The sequence below is a fragment of the Pterocles gutturalis genome, unplaced genomic scaffold (assembly GCF_000699245.1).
Source record: "Pterocles gutturalis isolate BGI_N339 unplaced genomic scaffold, ASM69924v1 scaffold130, whole genome shotgun sequence".
Taxonomy (NCBI): Eukaryota; Metazoa; Chordata; class Aves; order Pterocliformes; family Pteroclidae; genus Pterocles; species Pterocles gutturalis.
In genome coordinates, this window is record NW_010145478.1 from 1 (window position 1) to 19,122 (window position 19,122).

The window sequence follows — 19,122 nt, forward strand, 5'->3', positions numbered from 1 at the left end:
GTCATCTTCAGAGGCTCACTTCAGTCTGCTGCTCGCGTGTCTCTAACCACCCTCCTGCCCTCATCATCCAGCTCTTTCCTGTCCTTCCACAAGGCCCACTGGTAGGAGGTGGAATCCAGCTCTGTGAGAGTTTCTATGCTCCTGTGAATACTTCGAATTGACAAGCCTGGAGGGATTGCACTGGGGAGGGGGGCAGCGAAATCTCTCTTGGCCTTTGCAGGCTGCAGATAGCATCCTTCTATATAATACCTTATTATCTGCCTCTGCTTTCCAACGTCCCATGAGAAACCTTACCACCTCATCTCACAGCTCACCGGTAGAGAACTAGGGAGAAGGTATCTGGGGCATGTTGCTTGATTTTTAATTACCAGTAGGGCTATCAGCCCTTTTTAATCCTGTCCAGTTCAGGACAGCCTGTCCAGCAAGTGAGAGGTGTAATTTCTGGCACAAACTCATCCCAGATGGCGAATAACACCAGCAGTGAAGGCACAGCAACACAGCTTCCACCTTGTCTCCTCACCACTCCCTATACCAGGGCTGCCAGCAGTGGGTCCTCAGTGCTGCTGTTATTCTGTCTAGACTGTGGTTACTCTGGGAAACTTTGGATATGCTGCAGATGCTCCCCGTGGGGACAGGTCAGCCCAAACTGTGTGATACAAGACTCTCCATAGGGTGACTACAGTGGTCCCCTTTTGACCTTGAAATCTAAGAGACTGGGTCTGCTGCATTACAGAGATTTAGCATCCCCCTGTGCAGGTGGCTTCCACCATACCTACGAGGGAAAGAAGTCCATGTGCCACTGAACTCCAGAGAAGCATTAGCTTATTGGTCCACAATGAGGGGTGAGATTCACCCCAAAACTGAGTATTTTCATCTCTATTTCCTGCAGAAGGTGCTGTTCTACAGTAGCGTTGCTTCCTGCAGAAGTGCCAGTGCCAAACATTTCCTTCATTTAATATGGGTGCTAGGAAGCAAAGTCCGAAATTTGAGTGCTTTATCTTCTTTAACAAGGTTTTAAATAAGCTGATACACACAGACACAGACACTCACATGCACTTGTTCCATCTCTCTTGGTTTGCCTTCATGTGATGTTAAGTATTTCTAGCCTGAGGCGAAAGACACTCGGCTCATCAGTTCAGCTGTTGAGCAGATCCCTTGTTTTAGGACGAAGCATTAGCTGAAATAATAAACATTCTCCAAGCAGATCATAAGCTATTCCAGATGCCTGTGGCAAGCCCAAGGTGGAACACAAGCGAAGAAAACAGGAAAGGGTACAAGGATGCTGGACTTTACTGAGAACATATAGTGGAGTGGCTGCTGGAATAGATGCAACATTTCCCCTTCCTCATGTGCCCTGTAAATCACATTGCCTTAGTTCTCCACAAGGGGAGCTCCCCAGCTCTCCCACCTTTTGTGCTGCACGCTGAACATGCTCAGCTCTGCAAATGAAATGATTCTGACACATGGCTTTGCTTCCTCTGGGAGTCTGTGAATTGGGATACAGCATCCATCTTAAATGAAAGCACCGTTGATTTTATCAGAAGGGGCAAAGCTGTAAAGAGCAGAGGATTTTTAAAAATCTGCATACACATGTCTATCCTACCTGAAAGTTTCTTGCCCCTATTAGCAACCTGAAAGCCATGACAAGGTTTCCAATTTTCATCTCAGTGGGAGTGGAAGATTTGTAAAGTGATCCACCTCATCAAACTTTCTGTGCCTTCAACACCTTTAGAGTCACCTTTAGCGTCAACAGAGAGAACCAAACACTCTCAGGGTGTGATTCTTCCTGTTTATTTAGACAAACACTTGCAAGGAAGTGGACCACACCTCCAACTCCCCTGTTATTAGCTTGTTCTCAAAAGGAGCCCGAAGTGAAGTGCTCACATACATGGATATACAGGGTCCGCTCTCAGGATGAAGATATCCATCTCTCCAGATTTCTGAGAAGCTGTGAGGATTAATTAACATGTTCTCATTCATCATGAGATGTGCAGACCAGATGCACTAACTGAATCTGTGTGTGTCTTTCAGCCCAGTTGTAAGCTGAAGTGTTGCAGGGTTGAACAATGAATGGCACCAGAGGATGAAGAGGGTCTTCGTAAGAGGGGAAGAAACACATTATCAAAGGGGGTTTTGAGAGATTTGAGGGACACTCAGCTCAAGAACTTCAGCCAAGAAGACACACTGCAGACAAGGCTGACACAAGCTGGGCTAACCTAGGAGACAGGCGTAGATGTGGAGTTGGGCATAAGGCAGAGGGCTTGAAGCCACCTTCATGCTGAGTGTACGATGCAAAAGTAACTGTCCCTGGCAGATGGCTCCCAGGGTCCACTGGACTTAGCTGAGATAAATTTAGAGGCTTTTACTGCCTTGCCGTGAGCACAGGGCAGAGCACAGCAGCCACCCTGCTGCTCAGATCAGTTGTGCTGAGCCCTGCATTGCCGCTGTGATACTGGAAGTGGTTACTGAGGTGCACGGCTCAAAGTGGTGTCAAATGGTGGGACTGGACCCAGCAACGGGTGTGACTGGTGGGACAGCTGGTGGGACAGTGGAGGTGTGGGATGGCAGAGGTCCCTGCCACTGGACTGGGGCTCTCAACTGGGGGTTATGGTCCTACGGGTCACCTACCAAGACAGGTCTGTGAAACCCCAAGTCACTGTCACCGTAAACAATGAAGTCCAGTAATAAAGAGTTGGAGGGGTTTCAGATATGCCTGATACACTGAATAGTTGCATGCATTTTTGGCAGCTGTTTTACTCTCATTCCAGGGTTGGGTTTTTGCAGAATTTCTATCTGGGATGCAGCGAGAGGAGGAAGGGGCTCTGGCAGATTGCTGTGCAGATCAGGGATGTGGCTTAAGGCTACCAGCAACCAGCAGGAGAGATTGGAGCAGCTCTTCCCTACAACCCCGGTGTTGCCTGGAGGTTTTGTGTGGCTTTTGGCCTTTCATCCTATAGACTTTAATTGAGACCTAAAGACAGCAGCTCTAGATGCTCTGTGTAGTCCAGCACCATTCCTGAATGGAGCCTAATAAATCAGATGCCTGCCCTGGGCTGTGGTACGAATCGTTAACATGAATCCAAACCGTGTTGATTCTATGTGTTGATACTGACACTGCCCTGCTAACACACTCTGCAGTAATTGTTCACCTGGTTTTGTTTTTTTTTACAGCCTGTCAGCCCTCTTCCCAGTGACAGATCCCACATTTTTAACATAGAAAATAGTACGGTATCACAGGCTTCCCCATGCCAGCTTCACAAGGAAGTGGAAAATCGAAGAGGTTCCTAGTTTGTTTTTTAACTTCATGTTCCAGCTTCAATGCATTTTCCACCAAAAAATCAGCAGTTCAGCCCTTTGCACTCTCCTAGTTCACATAGCAGGAAGGTAGAGGAAAAGTACCAGAGGGAAATGGACAGGCTTTGCTACACTGGCAATTTTTCTCACTTTAATGTTTCAGTCCCTCCAATGGAGCATATCAGCCCAAATCCATTCACTAAGGTAGATCTGGGCAGTTCTGTTCCAACTGGGGCCACGTGTCCATCTGGGCAATCAGAGCAGGAGGTTGGATGAACACAAGAATGGGAAAAACATCTTTGGGAAGCTGGGGTCATTCTCTTACACTCACATCACACATTTCTTTCCCTGGTCTCTCTCCTTTCTAGCTTCATATCATTCCTCTGGTCACAAGGCAGTGTTTTGAAAAGCCATCAGCAGCTTTCCTGATCCTGCATCGGGGATAAACAGCAAGCCAGGAGGTGACAGTGAAGACTTTGATTTTTCCAACTCAGTAACAGCTTGCAGAGACCTGTCTCCATGCTGGGTGTATCCTCGCACTGGGAGAGCCACTTCTTACATAGAGGCACCTTGCCTGCACCAGTGCAAAGGTCCTGCTGAGGCAGCAGCATTAAAAATTATGATTCATCCTGATTTATTGCACTGGTGCCTAGGGACCAACCCAGATCATCGTTCCTCTGTGCTAGGCATTGTATCAAGCGAGGCATGACACTCCCAGACAAAAGGGGAAAGTCAGAAAGGGAAAAGAGAAAAAGGGAGAGAGAGAACAAATACAGAAGATATTTTGGGTGGATCATTTTCCTCTCCTTTCTCCCCTGCTGACTGCCAGCTTTATCCCACTCACAAACTCCTTCCAGCTCTGGCTAGGCATACTCATCCAATTCTTGTCAAATTATTTCTTTAGCAAACAAATGCAATTTAAAAGGGACTGCAGCTATCTACACAGAAGTCTGTTTCTGCAAAATGCTTAAGAGAAAAGAAAGAAAAAAAAAACATAAACCCCAGGCCATGCTCAGTGGGAGGACACTGTGCTTGATAGTCTTAGGGTACTTGTACTGTTTTTCCCCTTGAGTTTTGAGGGGCAAGCAATCACAGCTGTCTCTCCAGCCCTCATCGCTTCCTAATCAACAGTCTGGATCTCCACAGTAGAGCACTCAAGGCGTTAAAGGAGGGAGTGTGTGCTGCATCCCTCAGCACAGAGCAAAACATCTCACCTAGCAAGAAATCAGCCAGTGTCCAGTTTTGCTGGATTAAAAACACAAAGACACCCTGTAGTCATCTTCCCTGCATGTGCAGCATCCTAACAGTGCTTCAGAGGATCAGCCTGAAGAAGGTCATATTCAGCTTTGGGGTGTGGGGAACAGACACAAGACAAACCCTCAGGATTCAGCTCCTTTGGGACAAGCCAGAAAACCAACCTCCTCATGGGATTAAGAATATGCCCTGGCCTTGGTAAATGGACCAGGAATGTCCTCAGTCCTGCAGGGATGTCTTCTCTGAGACTTCAGACAACAAACAAGGAGCAACAGGGCATTTTGTGCTTGATGTGCACAGGCTACATCTAGATACGCCTATTCCTTATTCAACCACTGCCCACAGACAATCGCTGTTCATCTGCAAGTGCAGTTTCCACCAGTCCTCAGGCATATTGTCCACTACTTGGCACCCAGCAAGAAGACAAACCTCTCTCTTATCCCACCCTCAGAAGGCACAAAGTGCTAGAGGGGCCTCGCTTACCTCTGGGGAGGGGAACTGGGATTTGTTTCCATCGACTGGGGCAACCAAGAGCATGTCCTGCAGGATCGTCGTCATGTGCTGAGCCATGACCTTCTGCTGGTCAACGCTGCAGTGGTTCTCCAGGGAGATGATGACAGGGTATGGCGAGGTCTAGAACAAAAGAGAAATATGCATAATCAGTGAAATTTCACCAGTCTATGGCCATTGATATAATGGCCATGCTGTTCTCTCTGGAAATGAGTGTGTCAAGAGTAGGGTCCAGTATTCTGTTAAAATGAGTATTTGTTTAAAATGGACAAATTTAACTATGCAGTAGCTACTCAGATCCCTGCTGATGCCTTCCAGAGATGATGATCCAATGGACAGGGCACCAGGCTGGGTCAGGATGCCTTCCCCAGACTTGCTGTGGCACTTTGATGAGGCTCCCTGTGCCTCCATTCTCCACTTGCACTGTGTATCAGAGCATCTTTCTACCTCAGAGGAAGGACTGGGAAGGGAGGCTTTGAAACCACTGGGTTTGCTCAAGTCCTTAGGTGACATGATGGACATGAAGGAGGACATCCTTCCTCCTTTCATACATAGGCCTGATCTGGTTCCCTGTGCCTCCTCCTAGTCATTTTGTGTGCCGAAGGCATTGTCATCGTCACTGCTTTACAGCCCCAAAGCTCTGAAATGCACTTTAAGAAAATAGCAGAAAGCCCAGTGAGTCTGGACAGACCCAAGGGTTTTGAAAGACTGCTGGCCCAATACTGCCATAGGAGATTCAAGACCTGCTCATTCCTTTTAAAGCAGAGTAGAAGCAGTCCTTCATATCAGTCCCTCCAAAATGCATGGACATGGGTTCCTCTAAACCAGGACTGGACCCTCAGACATCAAAGCCACACAAATCATGGGCTTGTTTGCGTTTCCCACCAGGTATGCTCAAGATATTGGGCATCGTTTTCATTGCAGTAGGGTCCAGGATGCAGATGTGCTGGAGATAGTGCTCTCCCTGTTCAGCAACTACCAGGAATGCATCTCTGCAGAAAGCAGAACATGGATGCCCAGAAAGAAGGACACACCCTGTACCCATGAGAAATGCTAAGGTGAAGTCTTCATTGTTTATGCTTTCTGCCGGGAGGGCAGAGACCTACTATCAGTCTTGGATTGTGCAATATGAGAAATCTTGGAGGATCCCTCATTCTTACTTTGAAAGCATAGTTCTTGATGGCCTTAATGACATCACTGAAGAGGATCTTGGAGGTGAGAGTGTAGCCATGATAAATGACGGGTTCCGAGTTAGGGCCATCCCAGCAATCCAGTTCCACACAGCGGCAGCCTTTGGTGAGGGCTCTGGAAACAAAGAAGGGACCTGGTTGGGTTCTAAACCTTCTGCTCCATCTCAAAATGAGAGTGCATCAGGCACAGGTATTACCTGGGAAGGCTGATGGAAAGTTTAGGGAGCAAGGGAGAAAAAAGGAGCTTGGAAAAACAGGAAAGAAGATGGAGAAAGGATGGGATCAGGAAAGCTGAGAGTCAGCAAAGAGAGCTCAAGGTTGAGCAAGGAAAGCACAGTGAGATCTGAGAAAGGAGGCAGTGAAAGTCCAAGGTAAGAACTATTCAAAGCAGACAGAGAGTCAGATGAGAAAGGACACTCATGGCTGTGTCCAAAGTCTTTTCCCACCGGTGAAGAGAGAAGAAAAATCAAAAGTGACTGCATTGGAAGAAAGACAGTAAGACAGTCAGCCTTAGAAGCCAGCTCACAAAGCTTGGATGATGTGACTTCTTCATCTAGATCTGATAGGAAATGAGAAATGAATCCTCAGAGCTGTCAGGGAGGGAGCTATGGGAACTTCACCATAGCTGGGGAGACTGCCGAGAGACAGATTCCAAAATTCAGTCTACAGACTGATTTTCCACTTGAAACTCCCGCCTCTACATATCCGCACTTCCATTTTAGTTTACTTTCAAATGTAGGTTCCCCCTCCCTACAAGATAAGTACAGACTTATCTTGTCTAGGAGGTGATCTTGTCTTTTTTACAGTAACTCTCTATATGTTTCAGGTAACACAACTCCTTTAACTCATTGCAGTAAGAATCATGGAATATTCTTTTTTACAACAAAAACACAATTCTGTAATTTTAATATACTGTAAGAAGAATTCAGACAGCTACTGAAAAGGAACTTGTGCCACATTTCACTCTCTACTCTTCTGAGCTTGTGGCTGTAGACAGCCATTGTTCCCTGAGAATCAGATAAGCAATAAACAAAGCCGGAATTGCAGTCATTGGCTTGCTTAGAAGGAAATGCTGTCTCAATTGATAAAAGTACACGTCATAGCAGAAATGATGTAAAGTGGTTGTGAAAGTTAGTAAAGGCCACTGCAAACGTCTGGCCATGAGACATCAGACAGCAGTCATTGTAAAGGCAGAAGTAGGCAACCCCTGATGTTCTGTCCAGGGATGCTGTGGAAGCATCTGAGCCACTAAAGAGGGACCAGGCAAAAATCTCCTGATCACCCACCCTGCTTCATCAGCTCACATCCCACCACTTTTCTTGGACTTCTTCAACTAAGTCTCTCCACAATAACCCCCAGCATGGTTCTAGAGATAGTCCATGCCAGGCAAAAGGCAGCACAGATCGTAAGCATCATGACAGTATGCACCATTTTGGCTGCTTCTGGTCCCTACACAGTCCTGCAGCTCTATCCCAGAAATCTTTGCACCTTGTAAGCTCCTTGCACACATGATCTCATGCCATATCCTGGGGAATGCAACACACCCCCTCAGCATCAGGCTTTGAAAACACCATGCTAGACAGGGCTGCCATCCAGCCTGCACATGATTACAGATATTTTAAACTACTCCTAGATGTAGGTAATTATACACCTTACAGTCCAGTGGACACCACATAGGGCCCAGCAGAGACCCAGGTCAAAGCACTATCAAGAGAGGGGCATGGCCAACCTGGTTTAGAAACAGCTCATCCATGCAACATGGGCCAGCCCACATTACCTGGTCTCAGAGTGCGAGATTGCTTCTTGGTCCCCTTGCCATCTAGCAATATAGATGCACCCTATGTCTTCTATGAGAAAGAGGTCAACCTCTCACACACACATAAACACACACACACATAAATACACACACACACATTACCTGATATAGGCTTCTGTACTGCTTGGACCTGTGAGCTGGTCTTCCATAAGATAGGTATTGTGTGAAGATGACACCAAGTAGTGACTGAGAGGTTGAGTCATGTCCTGGTAAACTTTACGGTGGGAGGAGTTGAATATATTCCCATCATCAGACAGCAGGTACATCAGGAAACCATCCTTGGTCATGGCGTTACCCCTCTTGGCTGCCAGATAAAGAGACAGAAACCCCATACTGAAAGCCTGACCCCACCAGGTTGTGCCATCATCTTCACCATGATCCCTGCTGCTCTCCACAGGATCTTAAAGGCAAAGTGTGCTCACTAGGCATTCAAGGCATTCAGCTAATAGTAAAGTTATTGATGCTGTTCAGATGATGATGACAGCTTCATCTGCCTGGAAATGCTTTTAAAACCTCTTCTCAAGCATGGCTTTTTACTACCTTTGCTGTCCTTGATAACACCTTAAAAGTGTCAAAGACAGCACTTACCTCATCTGTCACTAGAGATATACAGTACAGAAATCTCCATTTGAGCACTTCAAGCTTCCTTCATACCAACACAGAGAAGTTGTCAGATGTCTAAACATAGCCAGATAAATCCTGTCTGGATTATCCAATGAATATATGATTTGCAAAGGGTAAATGCAAAATTACCCAACTTTGGGAAGAAATTGAGATCTTCCTATCCTGAGGGACTGAGCTAGATCTCAATCTAATCCCCAAGTCTGACATCTGCAAAGCATTTACCCTCTCCTGAAGGTATAACACGATAGTGCAAAACCAGCCTATGATCCTGTGTTCATTTCTTGAACATGTCCTCCCAAGTGCTCCAGGGTGGCAATTCACTTAATTCCTGAGCAGAAAGAAAGTTCTGTGATTGGGCTCCTAAACAGCTGTCACCTTCTTGGCCATCTACTCAGAGATCTCATCACCTGATAGTTTTTCAGGTGCCCACATTCAAAAACATCTGCCTCCACTCCTGCTTCTGGAGAACAGAAATACTGCGACATTCTTAACCTTGCAAAGCCACGTGAGGTCTTGGCGTTTGAATAAGCCACCAGAGCCTTTCCCTTGGCCACCCTTCAGCCAACTCTGTATCAACCCCTCTCTAGCTGCTCAGTGTACCCAAACCAAAACTGAAGAGAAATATTTCCCAGGCTCTCCTGTGCCCTCCTCTCCTAGAGCTGCTAATGTTCCCCTAGAAAACGGGTGTTTAGAAGCAGCTGTGAGGAGAAAATGGCACACATGGCTACAGAAGAAAGCAGCAGCAAAGCAATTCATGGTTGATCAAGAAAGCACGATTTTGAACCAAACCAGCCAGGGTTTCCAACCTACCTCTTTCATTGGGTTCATATCTCTGAATTAAGGCAGGGGCAGCAACAACAGCATCTTCTTCTTGTTGCGTCTCATAGAGGAACCTCACCAGATTCTGGCAGGACATGAACCCTTCTGCATCTGAGTACTTTTGGAAGATGTTGTCTATTTCCTTCCTCTCTGTTAGTATCTTGTAAAACTCCTCTATCTCATCATCCTCCAGAGCCTCTGTTTTGGACTTGTCACAGTGCTGTAAACGTAGAGGGGAGAAGGAGTGAAAACCTTCTTTCCTTCTGGCATACGCCAGCCGTAATCTGCACCAGGGCTACACAACGCAGAACACAAAATAATTGGAAACAGTTACTGGTGAGAAGCACTGGGTCAGTGACAATGGTTCTCATTGACAAGGCCAACAGTCACTTAACAGTTACAATTATTACTATTTACTCATATTACTAGTGTGCTGAAAAGCACTGGGCATGGCCTTGAGCTCCACTGTGCAAATCATAAGTTAGAATCAAGACAATCTAAGTGCAAATCAAGCCTCAAGAGAAATGTAACTTTTGATTTTAAGAGGTGTAGGAATATAGGAAACATCTCAATGCATCTTAAACTATTGATAGAGCTCATGGCCTAAAATCCCGTAAGTGAAGTGAAAAGCACCTTCCCCTTGACCTTAGTGGGTCTGTGCTCAGGTCTCCAGAGACTGCCAAGGCTAGTAGTAGGGCTGCTTGCAAAGATGGCATCAAAACCAACTTGAAAAAAAATCCTGCTAAACATGTGCGTGTTTAGGTAATAAAAAATCCCTCTTTCCGTGGAAATTTTTTATTCTCATACAAACCCCACCAAGTAACAAAAAATCTTCACAAAATTTCAGATCAGATATCAGCTTCTCAAGGAGCTGTAATTCAAATTCTTCATGGCCTCATGCTCCTCTGTGGTTTGAACTTCTCCACTAGATAACAGCTCTGACAGAGCACTACAGTCAAGGACTTGACTGGCCATGAAATATGAGGAGTTTAAGATATGTAAGTTAGTGTCTCCGTAAAGAACAACACCTTTCAACAACAAATATTTACAGTTTATTTAAAATATTCCTGGATTCAATTTTTCATCAGAAATTACATTTTTTTTCTGTAGCAAATCCTGATATTAATTTTGTTGTTTGTTCCTAGCAAAGTTCTTCATGGAGAGGTGAACAACTATTTTTCAGTCATCTCTGGGATGTAAACCTCTACATTAAATATGGGCTGCGCAAAACAAGCTGCAATGGAAAGCAAGAGCCTATCTCAAGGGAACCACTTATGGCAGGGAGCATTATACCACTTCCAAGTATTTTTTCCTGCAAATTTCAGCAATCAACCCACTCCTAGTTAATACCTTATTATTATGATGATTCCCTCTCTCTCAATATCTAAAGCAAGCAAACAGCCCCTTAACAGTGGTGTCCTAATCTCACACAGCCCACTCACATCTTACATTTCAGGGAAATGTCATTTTTGGCACCGATGCCAAAACCCCTGCAGGACATGGCTTGCCTTACTTGGTTTTAAGTCTAAAAACTTATCTTCTTCAGGCGTGAACTTGGAACAGAAAGTGTGCCTCCAGGCCACTCAGAGGAGGTTATGGTGCATTTCATTTCACCCTTGCTATGGACCAGTTGCTATCAGTTACTACAATTTAGTTGACAGATGGTAACTTGTCAAACCAGAGGAATTAAATTGCTTTCCATCCTTGATCTCTTATGACAGATAATTGTCCTGGGTTTTACGACCAAAATGCAGGTCTCTGTTTAACCAGGCATCATACTAATCTCAACCTAGCTGCTAATGATCTCAGTGATGGCCACAGTGGCTTCAGCAGTACCCCAAGCAAGACGACAATGAGGGACTTTCATCCCCTGCAAATCCTCCACTATCTGTTTATGGTGCACATATAAAACCAAACAAAACGATCATGACAGACAGCATTTCACAAACTAAACCAACAACAAAAAGTTCAACTTGTCCTGACTTCCTGGGCAGAAGCTATGGGTTCATCTCAGGGATGGGACAACCTATGAAATGCTCAGTACTACAGACACCTTCGAATTAGGTTTAAGCAGTCCAGGAACTGTCTTTTTCTTGCTGCCTTCCATGTCTATGGTTCTGTGCTGTGGCTTTGGCAGATCTCATAAGCTAAGCTGAGCATGATGCTTAGCAATTGAAAAAGGAATATAAAGAGGGAAAACAACTGGATTCCATGAATGACAGACATATAAGACACAACAGGGAAAATGACATGATATTACTTCTAGAAAACTGGCATCATAAGTGATGTGCCTTGGGAAGTTTGTTCATTAGTGGCCATTAAAGGTTGTGATGGAAATAGGACAAGAGCACTGGCATCATAGTCATCTTCCGAGATGGACGAGATGCACAGTGTAAAAGTGAGCTCCTCTTGCTTGGGCTACAAGAGCTCCAAATCAGGAGGAGAATCCCAATCCAAAATACTGTGTTTTACCTCACTTGTATGGATCAGGAACCATGAGTTCTGAATGAACCTCGGTCTGCCAGAAAAAGTTAGAACCTTTCACATGCATCAGAATGAATACTGAGGTTGAAATGAAGTGAGCAATTAGAGGAGCTCTGCACAGTTTCTGGCTCAGGTGTATCTACAACCTAGACAAGGATGCAGAGTTATGAGATGAAAAGCAAGAATAATGTGAGAACCTGCCCTGTAGCTTTCTCTTCAATCCTTGATCACCTTTCCTTCCTGTGCCTAAATGAAGAAACACTCACCAGGACAGAAAAGATCACCCTTTGAGTCCATCTAAGTTCAGGCAGTATGTGAACTGAAAATGTAATTGCTTTAGGAGCAGGACTCTTCCTGGAGGCAAGAGATCTGAATTAACCTCCAAAGAGCCTCTCTTTCCAGTGGCTATACAGGAAATTTGTAACAATTACATGCCTAATGAGGGTACTTCAACCAGATGCCTGCATTTAGATGTCTTGAATCAAGGTTTAGTAATTACTTGAGTCCTTAAGCAAAAAGAGAATTGAACTTCATCAAGTTTCCACTCCTAGAGCACCCTTGTAACTATTGCAATAGCAAAAGAGGTTCATTGAACGAGAAGGAGACTCCGCCTCTAGAAAAAGGATGTCTTTTCATATTTCTGATGTTTAAAGATGTAGGGAGTGATTGATCTGACATGTGTGATCTTTAGGATGAAGTGAATCACACTCCGGTCTCCATTACTGGCTTGACCTACACAGACTGCACCAGGAACTGTAAGTGTTGGTCACTACTTCCAATGTAGATGTCTGGAGACATCTCACTCAATCAGAGGAATCCTAGCCTTATTGATATTCTTCTAGTTTGTCCTGACCAGGGAATAAAGCATGGGATATGCCAACCAGAGCAGGTAGGACATCTGGAAGATTTTTTGCAAGCTGAAATTCTTTAAGATCTGCTGATGACCTTCTTGCAGTTACCAGAGAGAGGGAGACGCACAAAGCAAGGATTAGGAAACTTGCACCTCCTTTGGGGGAAGGTCCTAGTGAGACCTTCTGCTAACTGCTTACAGGAAAGAGCAGGAGAACTACTGCCTGGTGCTCAAAACCACCCACATGTTTACCACTGATCAGAAAAAGCATTTCTGAAACTCCACACCCATGAACTCAAATCCTGCTTCAGACAGGACAGAAGTTTGGAAATTATCCAGATGTTTTATCTCACCTCTGCAGGAAGGCTTCTTTAGGGAGAAATCAAAAGCTTAACAACTGAGAAATTTTCATCCCTTCCTTATCCTCTGATAGGCTCAGCCAGCAGGCCAAATCTTGAGAATTCAGAGTGTATGTCCCTGACCAGATTAAATATGCCTTGGGCTATTAAGTCAACCAGACTGGTCCAGGCTTGGGTGCAATGTTACATCATGAATCTGGGGGTTTTTTTCCCTAATTTGCACTTTCTTTTTGTTTACACCTGTCACTTGGCACCCTCCTCCTCTGAGAAAGTGAGGATCTGAGTTCGTAATTGTAACCAAACCAATTTCATCCAGACTTAGTCATCGACATGTGGTTGTGGCACGCAGAACTCCAGAAACACCTGGGACTCAAAGACCACTTGAAATTTGCTTTTCCCTTTTTCTTGCATTATCCATATTTACATGTCATCTTCTCTGAATCTTGGCAAAATTGGGCATCAATGGTAAAGACAAGCCTTAACACACCTTCATCAAAAGCACTGAGCTGGCCTAACTTCGTTATTAGTGGGAACCTGCTGAGCATCAAAAACGAAGAGTCTTCCTTGGTACAAGAAAGGACACCAGCAGTTCAACTTTAGCTTAGGTCTCCAACCAAAGCTGCGAGCTGTGGGAGACCTTGACCTCAGCCAACAGCGACTACTTTATCTGGTTGCTCTCATTACCTGGAAAATTTTCTTGGCATGATAGTCATCAACTTCGATGTTCACTTCTTTCAGGAAGTCCTTGAGCTCCTTCAAGCTCATTTTGTTGTCTTTGTTTTTATCAGCTTTCCGCAGGCAGGTATGAATCCAGCTGCAGGATGATGTAAGGAAATCTTTCCAGGTCAGTGCCTAGCCTAAATACCACCCCCTTCTGCTGCCCGTGGTGGGGGGGAAATATCTTCTAAAGACTCTGAACCACCTCTCCAGCTGCTGCAAACCAGCGTGCTACCACTGAACAGCTTACATCATCTCACCTTCTGCTCTGAAAGAGCAAACTGGTGCCTTGGCAGAAGCAAAATGTGCTGTACAACAAGTGATCATGACCCAGGAGAAGCTTTTCACCATCTGGCCAAGGCTGGATCAGCTCTCTTTACTCTGTAGGAGTTTCTGGCCACAGCCAGAAACAGTTTGATTTCTCTTTTATCACAGAAAGTGCATTCTGCTCGACTGTTAAAAGGGGTTAGAGGAAGGATGAAAAGAGCTCCCAAGTGGAGCTTGGTAAACACATTGTTACGGATTTGATCAACATTCAGTATATCAAGGTGAACACTGAACAGAGATTCTCCAAAAGATGTATTAATATTAACTGTTGGATTCACCTTCAGCTTCCATATTTTTTTAAGGATTTCTACCTATATGTCTTAAGAACTTTGTCATGAGCAGAATCAAACCAAACTTTGTGGGTCTTGGCTTCTCACGAAATGCACAGGGTCTATTACTGTATCATACTGGAATAATAGTTCCTAAGAGCTTGGTTTGTAATAACTTCAGTATGTCTATGGATCTGGAGTAATTACTACAAAAAATGAGCTTTTTAATGTGATGCCAGATAATCTGAACTGGGTCTCCCATGTTCTTTCAGTCTCTTGGGAAAATAATGTTAGATAGTTGAGATACCTTGCAGTTTTAGACAACAAAAAGCCATGATTTTTGCATCATGGAACTGACTCTCCAATTTGATTTACTATCATGTAAGAAAGGTAATCCAGAAAAATATCCTATTTTTCAATAGAAAAATGAGCAAAGTAACAGTCTGATCTCCCCGAATGCAACCTTCCACATCTTGCATAGGAAGCGTTCCTTCAAACACATTCTAAAAAAATCCTTTTAAAATGCCCAATCTGGATGTTAAGCAGAGTAAACCTCAGGATTAGCAAATACCAGCTGAGGAATATGATACCGTAATATTTTAACAGAGCCCTTCAGAATAACCCCAAAAAAGGGCATTAACTGACAGCCTTACGAGCTGTAAACGTAATCCTAAAATAGAGTATTCACCACAACTACCACTGCATTCAAATGTTTCTGAGCTATGGAGATATGTGTAAACTGTTTGTAAGGATTGTTTGTCTCCCGGAAAGTCGAACTTTCTGTCTTTAAAAATCTTGGCAGGTGCTAAGCAATGACCTCACACCACATCCGTCTTAGCCTAGTAATATTAATATTCCCCTTCTTCAGACACAGAAACCAAAATAAAGACAGGCTGCATTTCCCCAGCTCTCAAAGACACTTCAGGTCCCTGAATCAGGGTCTGACTTAGACTAATTCTTCCCAGAAAGCCAAGTTCAAGTCATGAAGCTCCCATGTGCAGAGGATGATCTGCTGGGAGGACACCACCATCCAGCCCAGGGTGGAGAACACCCCCTGCACCAGCTGTCCTCCAAAGAGCATCTGCTCAGCATGTCAACATGGTGCCACCCGTTCACACCTGACCCCAACACCTCAGGTTGCCTTTACAGCCTTCCCTAAAAATAACAGTTTGTCACAGCCAGAGGCGAGTAGCAGGGTTGGATAACACTAACTGTCTGCAGAAAAAAACCGCTCTTTTTGCTCCAACCACTGCAAAAACCCACCTTTTTTGACAAGTCTACAGTCATTCCCACCGATCATGAGCACCCAGAGGTCATGCACATATCCCAAGTCGACTCTGGAAGGCAATATGTGGGCAGTAAATGCATCTGAAAAAGATTATACTCAGGTCCTGCCTGCAGTTGGAGGATGCTTTCCTCCTTTATCCCGTCCAGGGAGGCTGAGCAATGTGGGAGGGAAGTCAGAGAGTCCATTAAGAGCAGAGGCACACCGAGGGCCCTCTTGCTGCAAGGGCAAGCAGCAAAGAGAGACAAAGGAGACTACAGACAACTGGAGCCTCAGTCCCCAAACCACCCAAACTCTCCATCCATTTGGATCCCCTCAGGTTTGAGTGAGCTTAGAGGAGCCGGATGAACCAAGCACCTCAACTGAAATTCTTCTCGTCTGATACAAACACCATTTTGCAGCCCTGGTTGCGGGTCTTCCTTTCACCTCAACACCCCTATTTGGGCCTGGGCAGGAGAGGAAAAAGCTGTTCCCATTTCTGTATACATCCGGAGAGAGCCTGCTTCCTACCTCTTGTTTTTAAAGGATCTGCCAGCTTCAGGGCTACCAGCTTTCTATGAGAAACCAGAGAGGGATGACTGAAACCATCTGGCAGGCATCCCACGAATGTACTCAGAACAGAAATGCTGCAAAACTTCTGGTAAGTGATTTCCAACCAGAAGAAAAAGCTCATACATAAATCCCAGAATCGAAGCAGACGGTGCCACACTACTCAAATGAAAAGTCCTCTGTATTTTCTGGTCTAAAGTCTTCCCTGCACACATACCTGCAATATTTGCTAAATAACCTATGCCAGCTTGTTGCAGGGTTGAATCTGAGGCTTCATAAAACAGTGCTGTGTGCATAAGAACATCAGAAGTACTTATCAAGCATGAGGGAGTTTTATCTCTGTAGGAATATAGGATGGAAAGGACACACGAGACACTAAATCAAGTTCCTTAGTACCACAGGCAACTCCATCATCTTATAAACTGAACAAACCCCATCTGAAATGAGCAAGGTTTTGGCTTTCAGTACTTGTTTTCAAAATCTTGCTCATTCCTCACTTGCTTTGCAAGGTTTTAGAGGCTGGCAAAGGTACACTGCAAGGCAATCCTCCAGTCATGGGGGACAGCCAGGGGACCCAACACTTCTCCTTGTCTACTGACTCTTCCCCTTCTGTGCTCACAGATGCGGAGAACACTTCTGAGGCTTAAGGAAGATCTGAGGAAACCCACGCTGTCAAGCAAACCCGGTGAAGACAGCCTAAATTTAAAATCCCAGGCTTTAATTAAACATCATCAAATTTCAAATGAGAAATCATGCTGTGCTGTAATTCCAGGTTACGTTAAACGGCCTGAGACAATCCCAGATTGGAAGCCAGCACTGCACAGTAATTACTCTTCCAGAAATACGGCTTGCCTACCCACCCTATTTAGCTTCAGATCTGCTTTCCAAAGACAGAGAGGCACTTTTCCACGCTGGAAATTTACAGCCTTCTTCCCTTGCAAATGTCATTGTTATTTTTCCCCCCTTAGCAATCTCATCTCTTCTTATGGGGAAGTTTTTCAGTAGTATAGACAATTTGACATGCTCCAGGGACAACTTTCTGTAGCCCAGATTTTCCCCACACACTGTAGGGTGGGGGAAGCCTCCACATTTAAAAGGAAAATTGCCAGGGTGCAACATTTCCTACAGCACCAAAGTTTCAAGATTTCAGCTTGGCTAGGGACTGCTGCCTACCACCAGAGGTACACAACTGATAACACTGCTGCGGAATGACCTTACAGCCTAGAGCTTGAAAAACCATCCAAAAAGACACTCATCGTGCAGGAGATGAACACAGCATCCCATGCACAGCCTAATGGAGTGTGATTCCTTTAAACTAACAGCACTACGGTTGTGCAAGTGCTTATTAGACTCCAGAGAATCCACAGAAGAGTAAAGCCTGATGAAAGCTCAGCATTTATGTGCCACCTCCTTCACCATCAGTACATTACTCTGCAGCAGGGAACCCCCATGGAGTGAAGCCTTGTCTGAGGGCAAGACCCCCTGGTGCCTGCTCAGGCTGAGGCTCCAGCTTGGTGATGGTCCCCAGCTGAGGATTTTGCCTCTCCCCTCCTTTCCACAGATGCTTTGATGCTGAACAAGGCATGAAACTCACGCAGCCTTCTCTCACCGAGTACACTATCTGGTTTTCTCTCTGATAGCTGGCTGCCTATTTTTGTGAAGCTTAAAGGAACTTAATATTTTATGACTGCTGCGGCTCTGTCAAATCAGGGTAAAAATCAGCCAACAGGTTCATACATCACGGTCAGGGCCTCAGACACACTGGGACTGCAGAAAATCCATCAAAAACTGCACGCACAGATAGTCTCTCTTTTTATACGGATGCGAGACCTGTGTTTGTAAAGCAACTTATTGAGTGAAATGCAGCCCTAGGGAAAACTCCCTGTGAATTCAGCAGAGCCAGGATTTCGCTCAATAACTCACTCTCCGTCTCACGACTAATTCACTCTCCTTTCCTGCTCTGATACTTTTCCTTTCCGACATCTGCATTGTCACTAGAGCAATTGCAGATTCTTCCAGGGCAAAACTTCCTCCCATGCTGAAGCAAATAAGGAGTAATTTCACTAATGTCAGTGGAGCTCCCCCTCAGAGTAAATTTGGCAGTCAGAAGAGGAGAATCAGTTCCCTCGCCTTGTATTACTGAGAAACAAGATCAACAGTACAGGCTTTTCATGCCCTGCCAAGAAGTCCTGGAGTTTACTGCAATGGAAGTGAAACAGACCCCTGAAGAATATAAAAAATAATGATTGTTTTATCTGGAGCTCCCTGAAAGAGGCAATTCTTTGCTTACGGAGCTATGTGAAGCCTGAATCCACTCTTGCTTGTATCACTGTAAAACAGGGAAAAAAAGCATTGGAAACCAGGGAGTTTGCCTGGGTGCAAAAATCAGTGCGAGAGAAAACTCGGTGCCCAGGGCCAATAGGAAAAAAGGAGGTTAGTCTACTATCTCCACCCGCAGGGAAAGACAAGTGCATCTTTGTGTGTGATTAATCATTTTATAAGGCAAAGGATACTGTTGGAGTTTCTGTTTCTGGTTCATGGAGTTGCTGTGGGCTATGATTTTCCCAAGACCGGAGATCCAGTGGTTGGCATCGTCCTCTGAACTTGCAATGAGGTCCAGGTTTTTCCGCTGGTCTTTGAAAATGATGGAAAAGCAGCGATACTCTGGGACATCCTTGGCGTATTTTTCCATACCTTCTGTTTTATGGCCTGACCTCACATCCCGAATATCTTCAATGGAGACTGTGGAAAGAAAGCAGAGCCTGCTGTCAGCAG

General features: G+C 45.0%; 1 protein-coding gene across 1 annotated transcript in view; it reads right to left on the reverse strand.

The window, feature by feature from the left end:
• Positions 1-5,031: 5,031 nt before the first annotated feature.
• LOC104470450 (1-phosphatidylinositol 4,5-bisphosphate phosphodiesterase delta-1-like) overlaps positions 5,032-19,122 on the reverse strand; it is a gene marked incomplete at its 3' end in the record, with an annotated part of 38,761 nt that continues 24,670 nt past the window's right edge. Inside the window, exons 3-8 of the mRNA XM_010085379.1 lie at positions 18,861-19,089; positions 13,885-14,014; positions 9,499-9,727; positions 8,167-8,368; positions 6,219-6,363; positions 5,032-5,181 (exon numbers count right to left, since the gene is read on the reverse strand). Coding sequence (XP_010083681.1) covers positions 5,032-5,181; positions 6,219-6,363; positions 8,167-8,368; positions 9,499-9,727; positions 13,885-14,014; positions 18,861-19,089 — 1,085 coding nt within the window. The remainder of the gene's footprint in view (positions 5,182-6,218; positions 6,364-8,166; positions 8,369-9,498; positions 9,728-13,884; positions 14,015-18,860; positions 19,090-19,122) is intronic.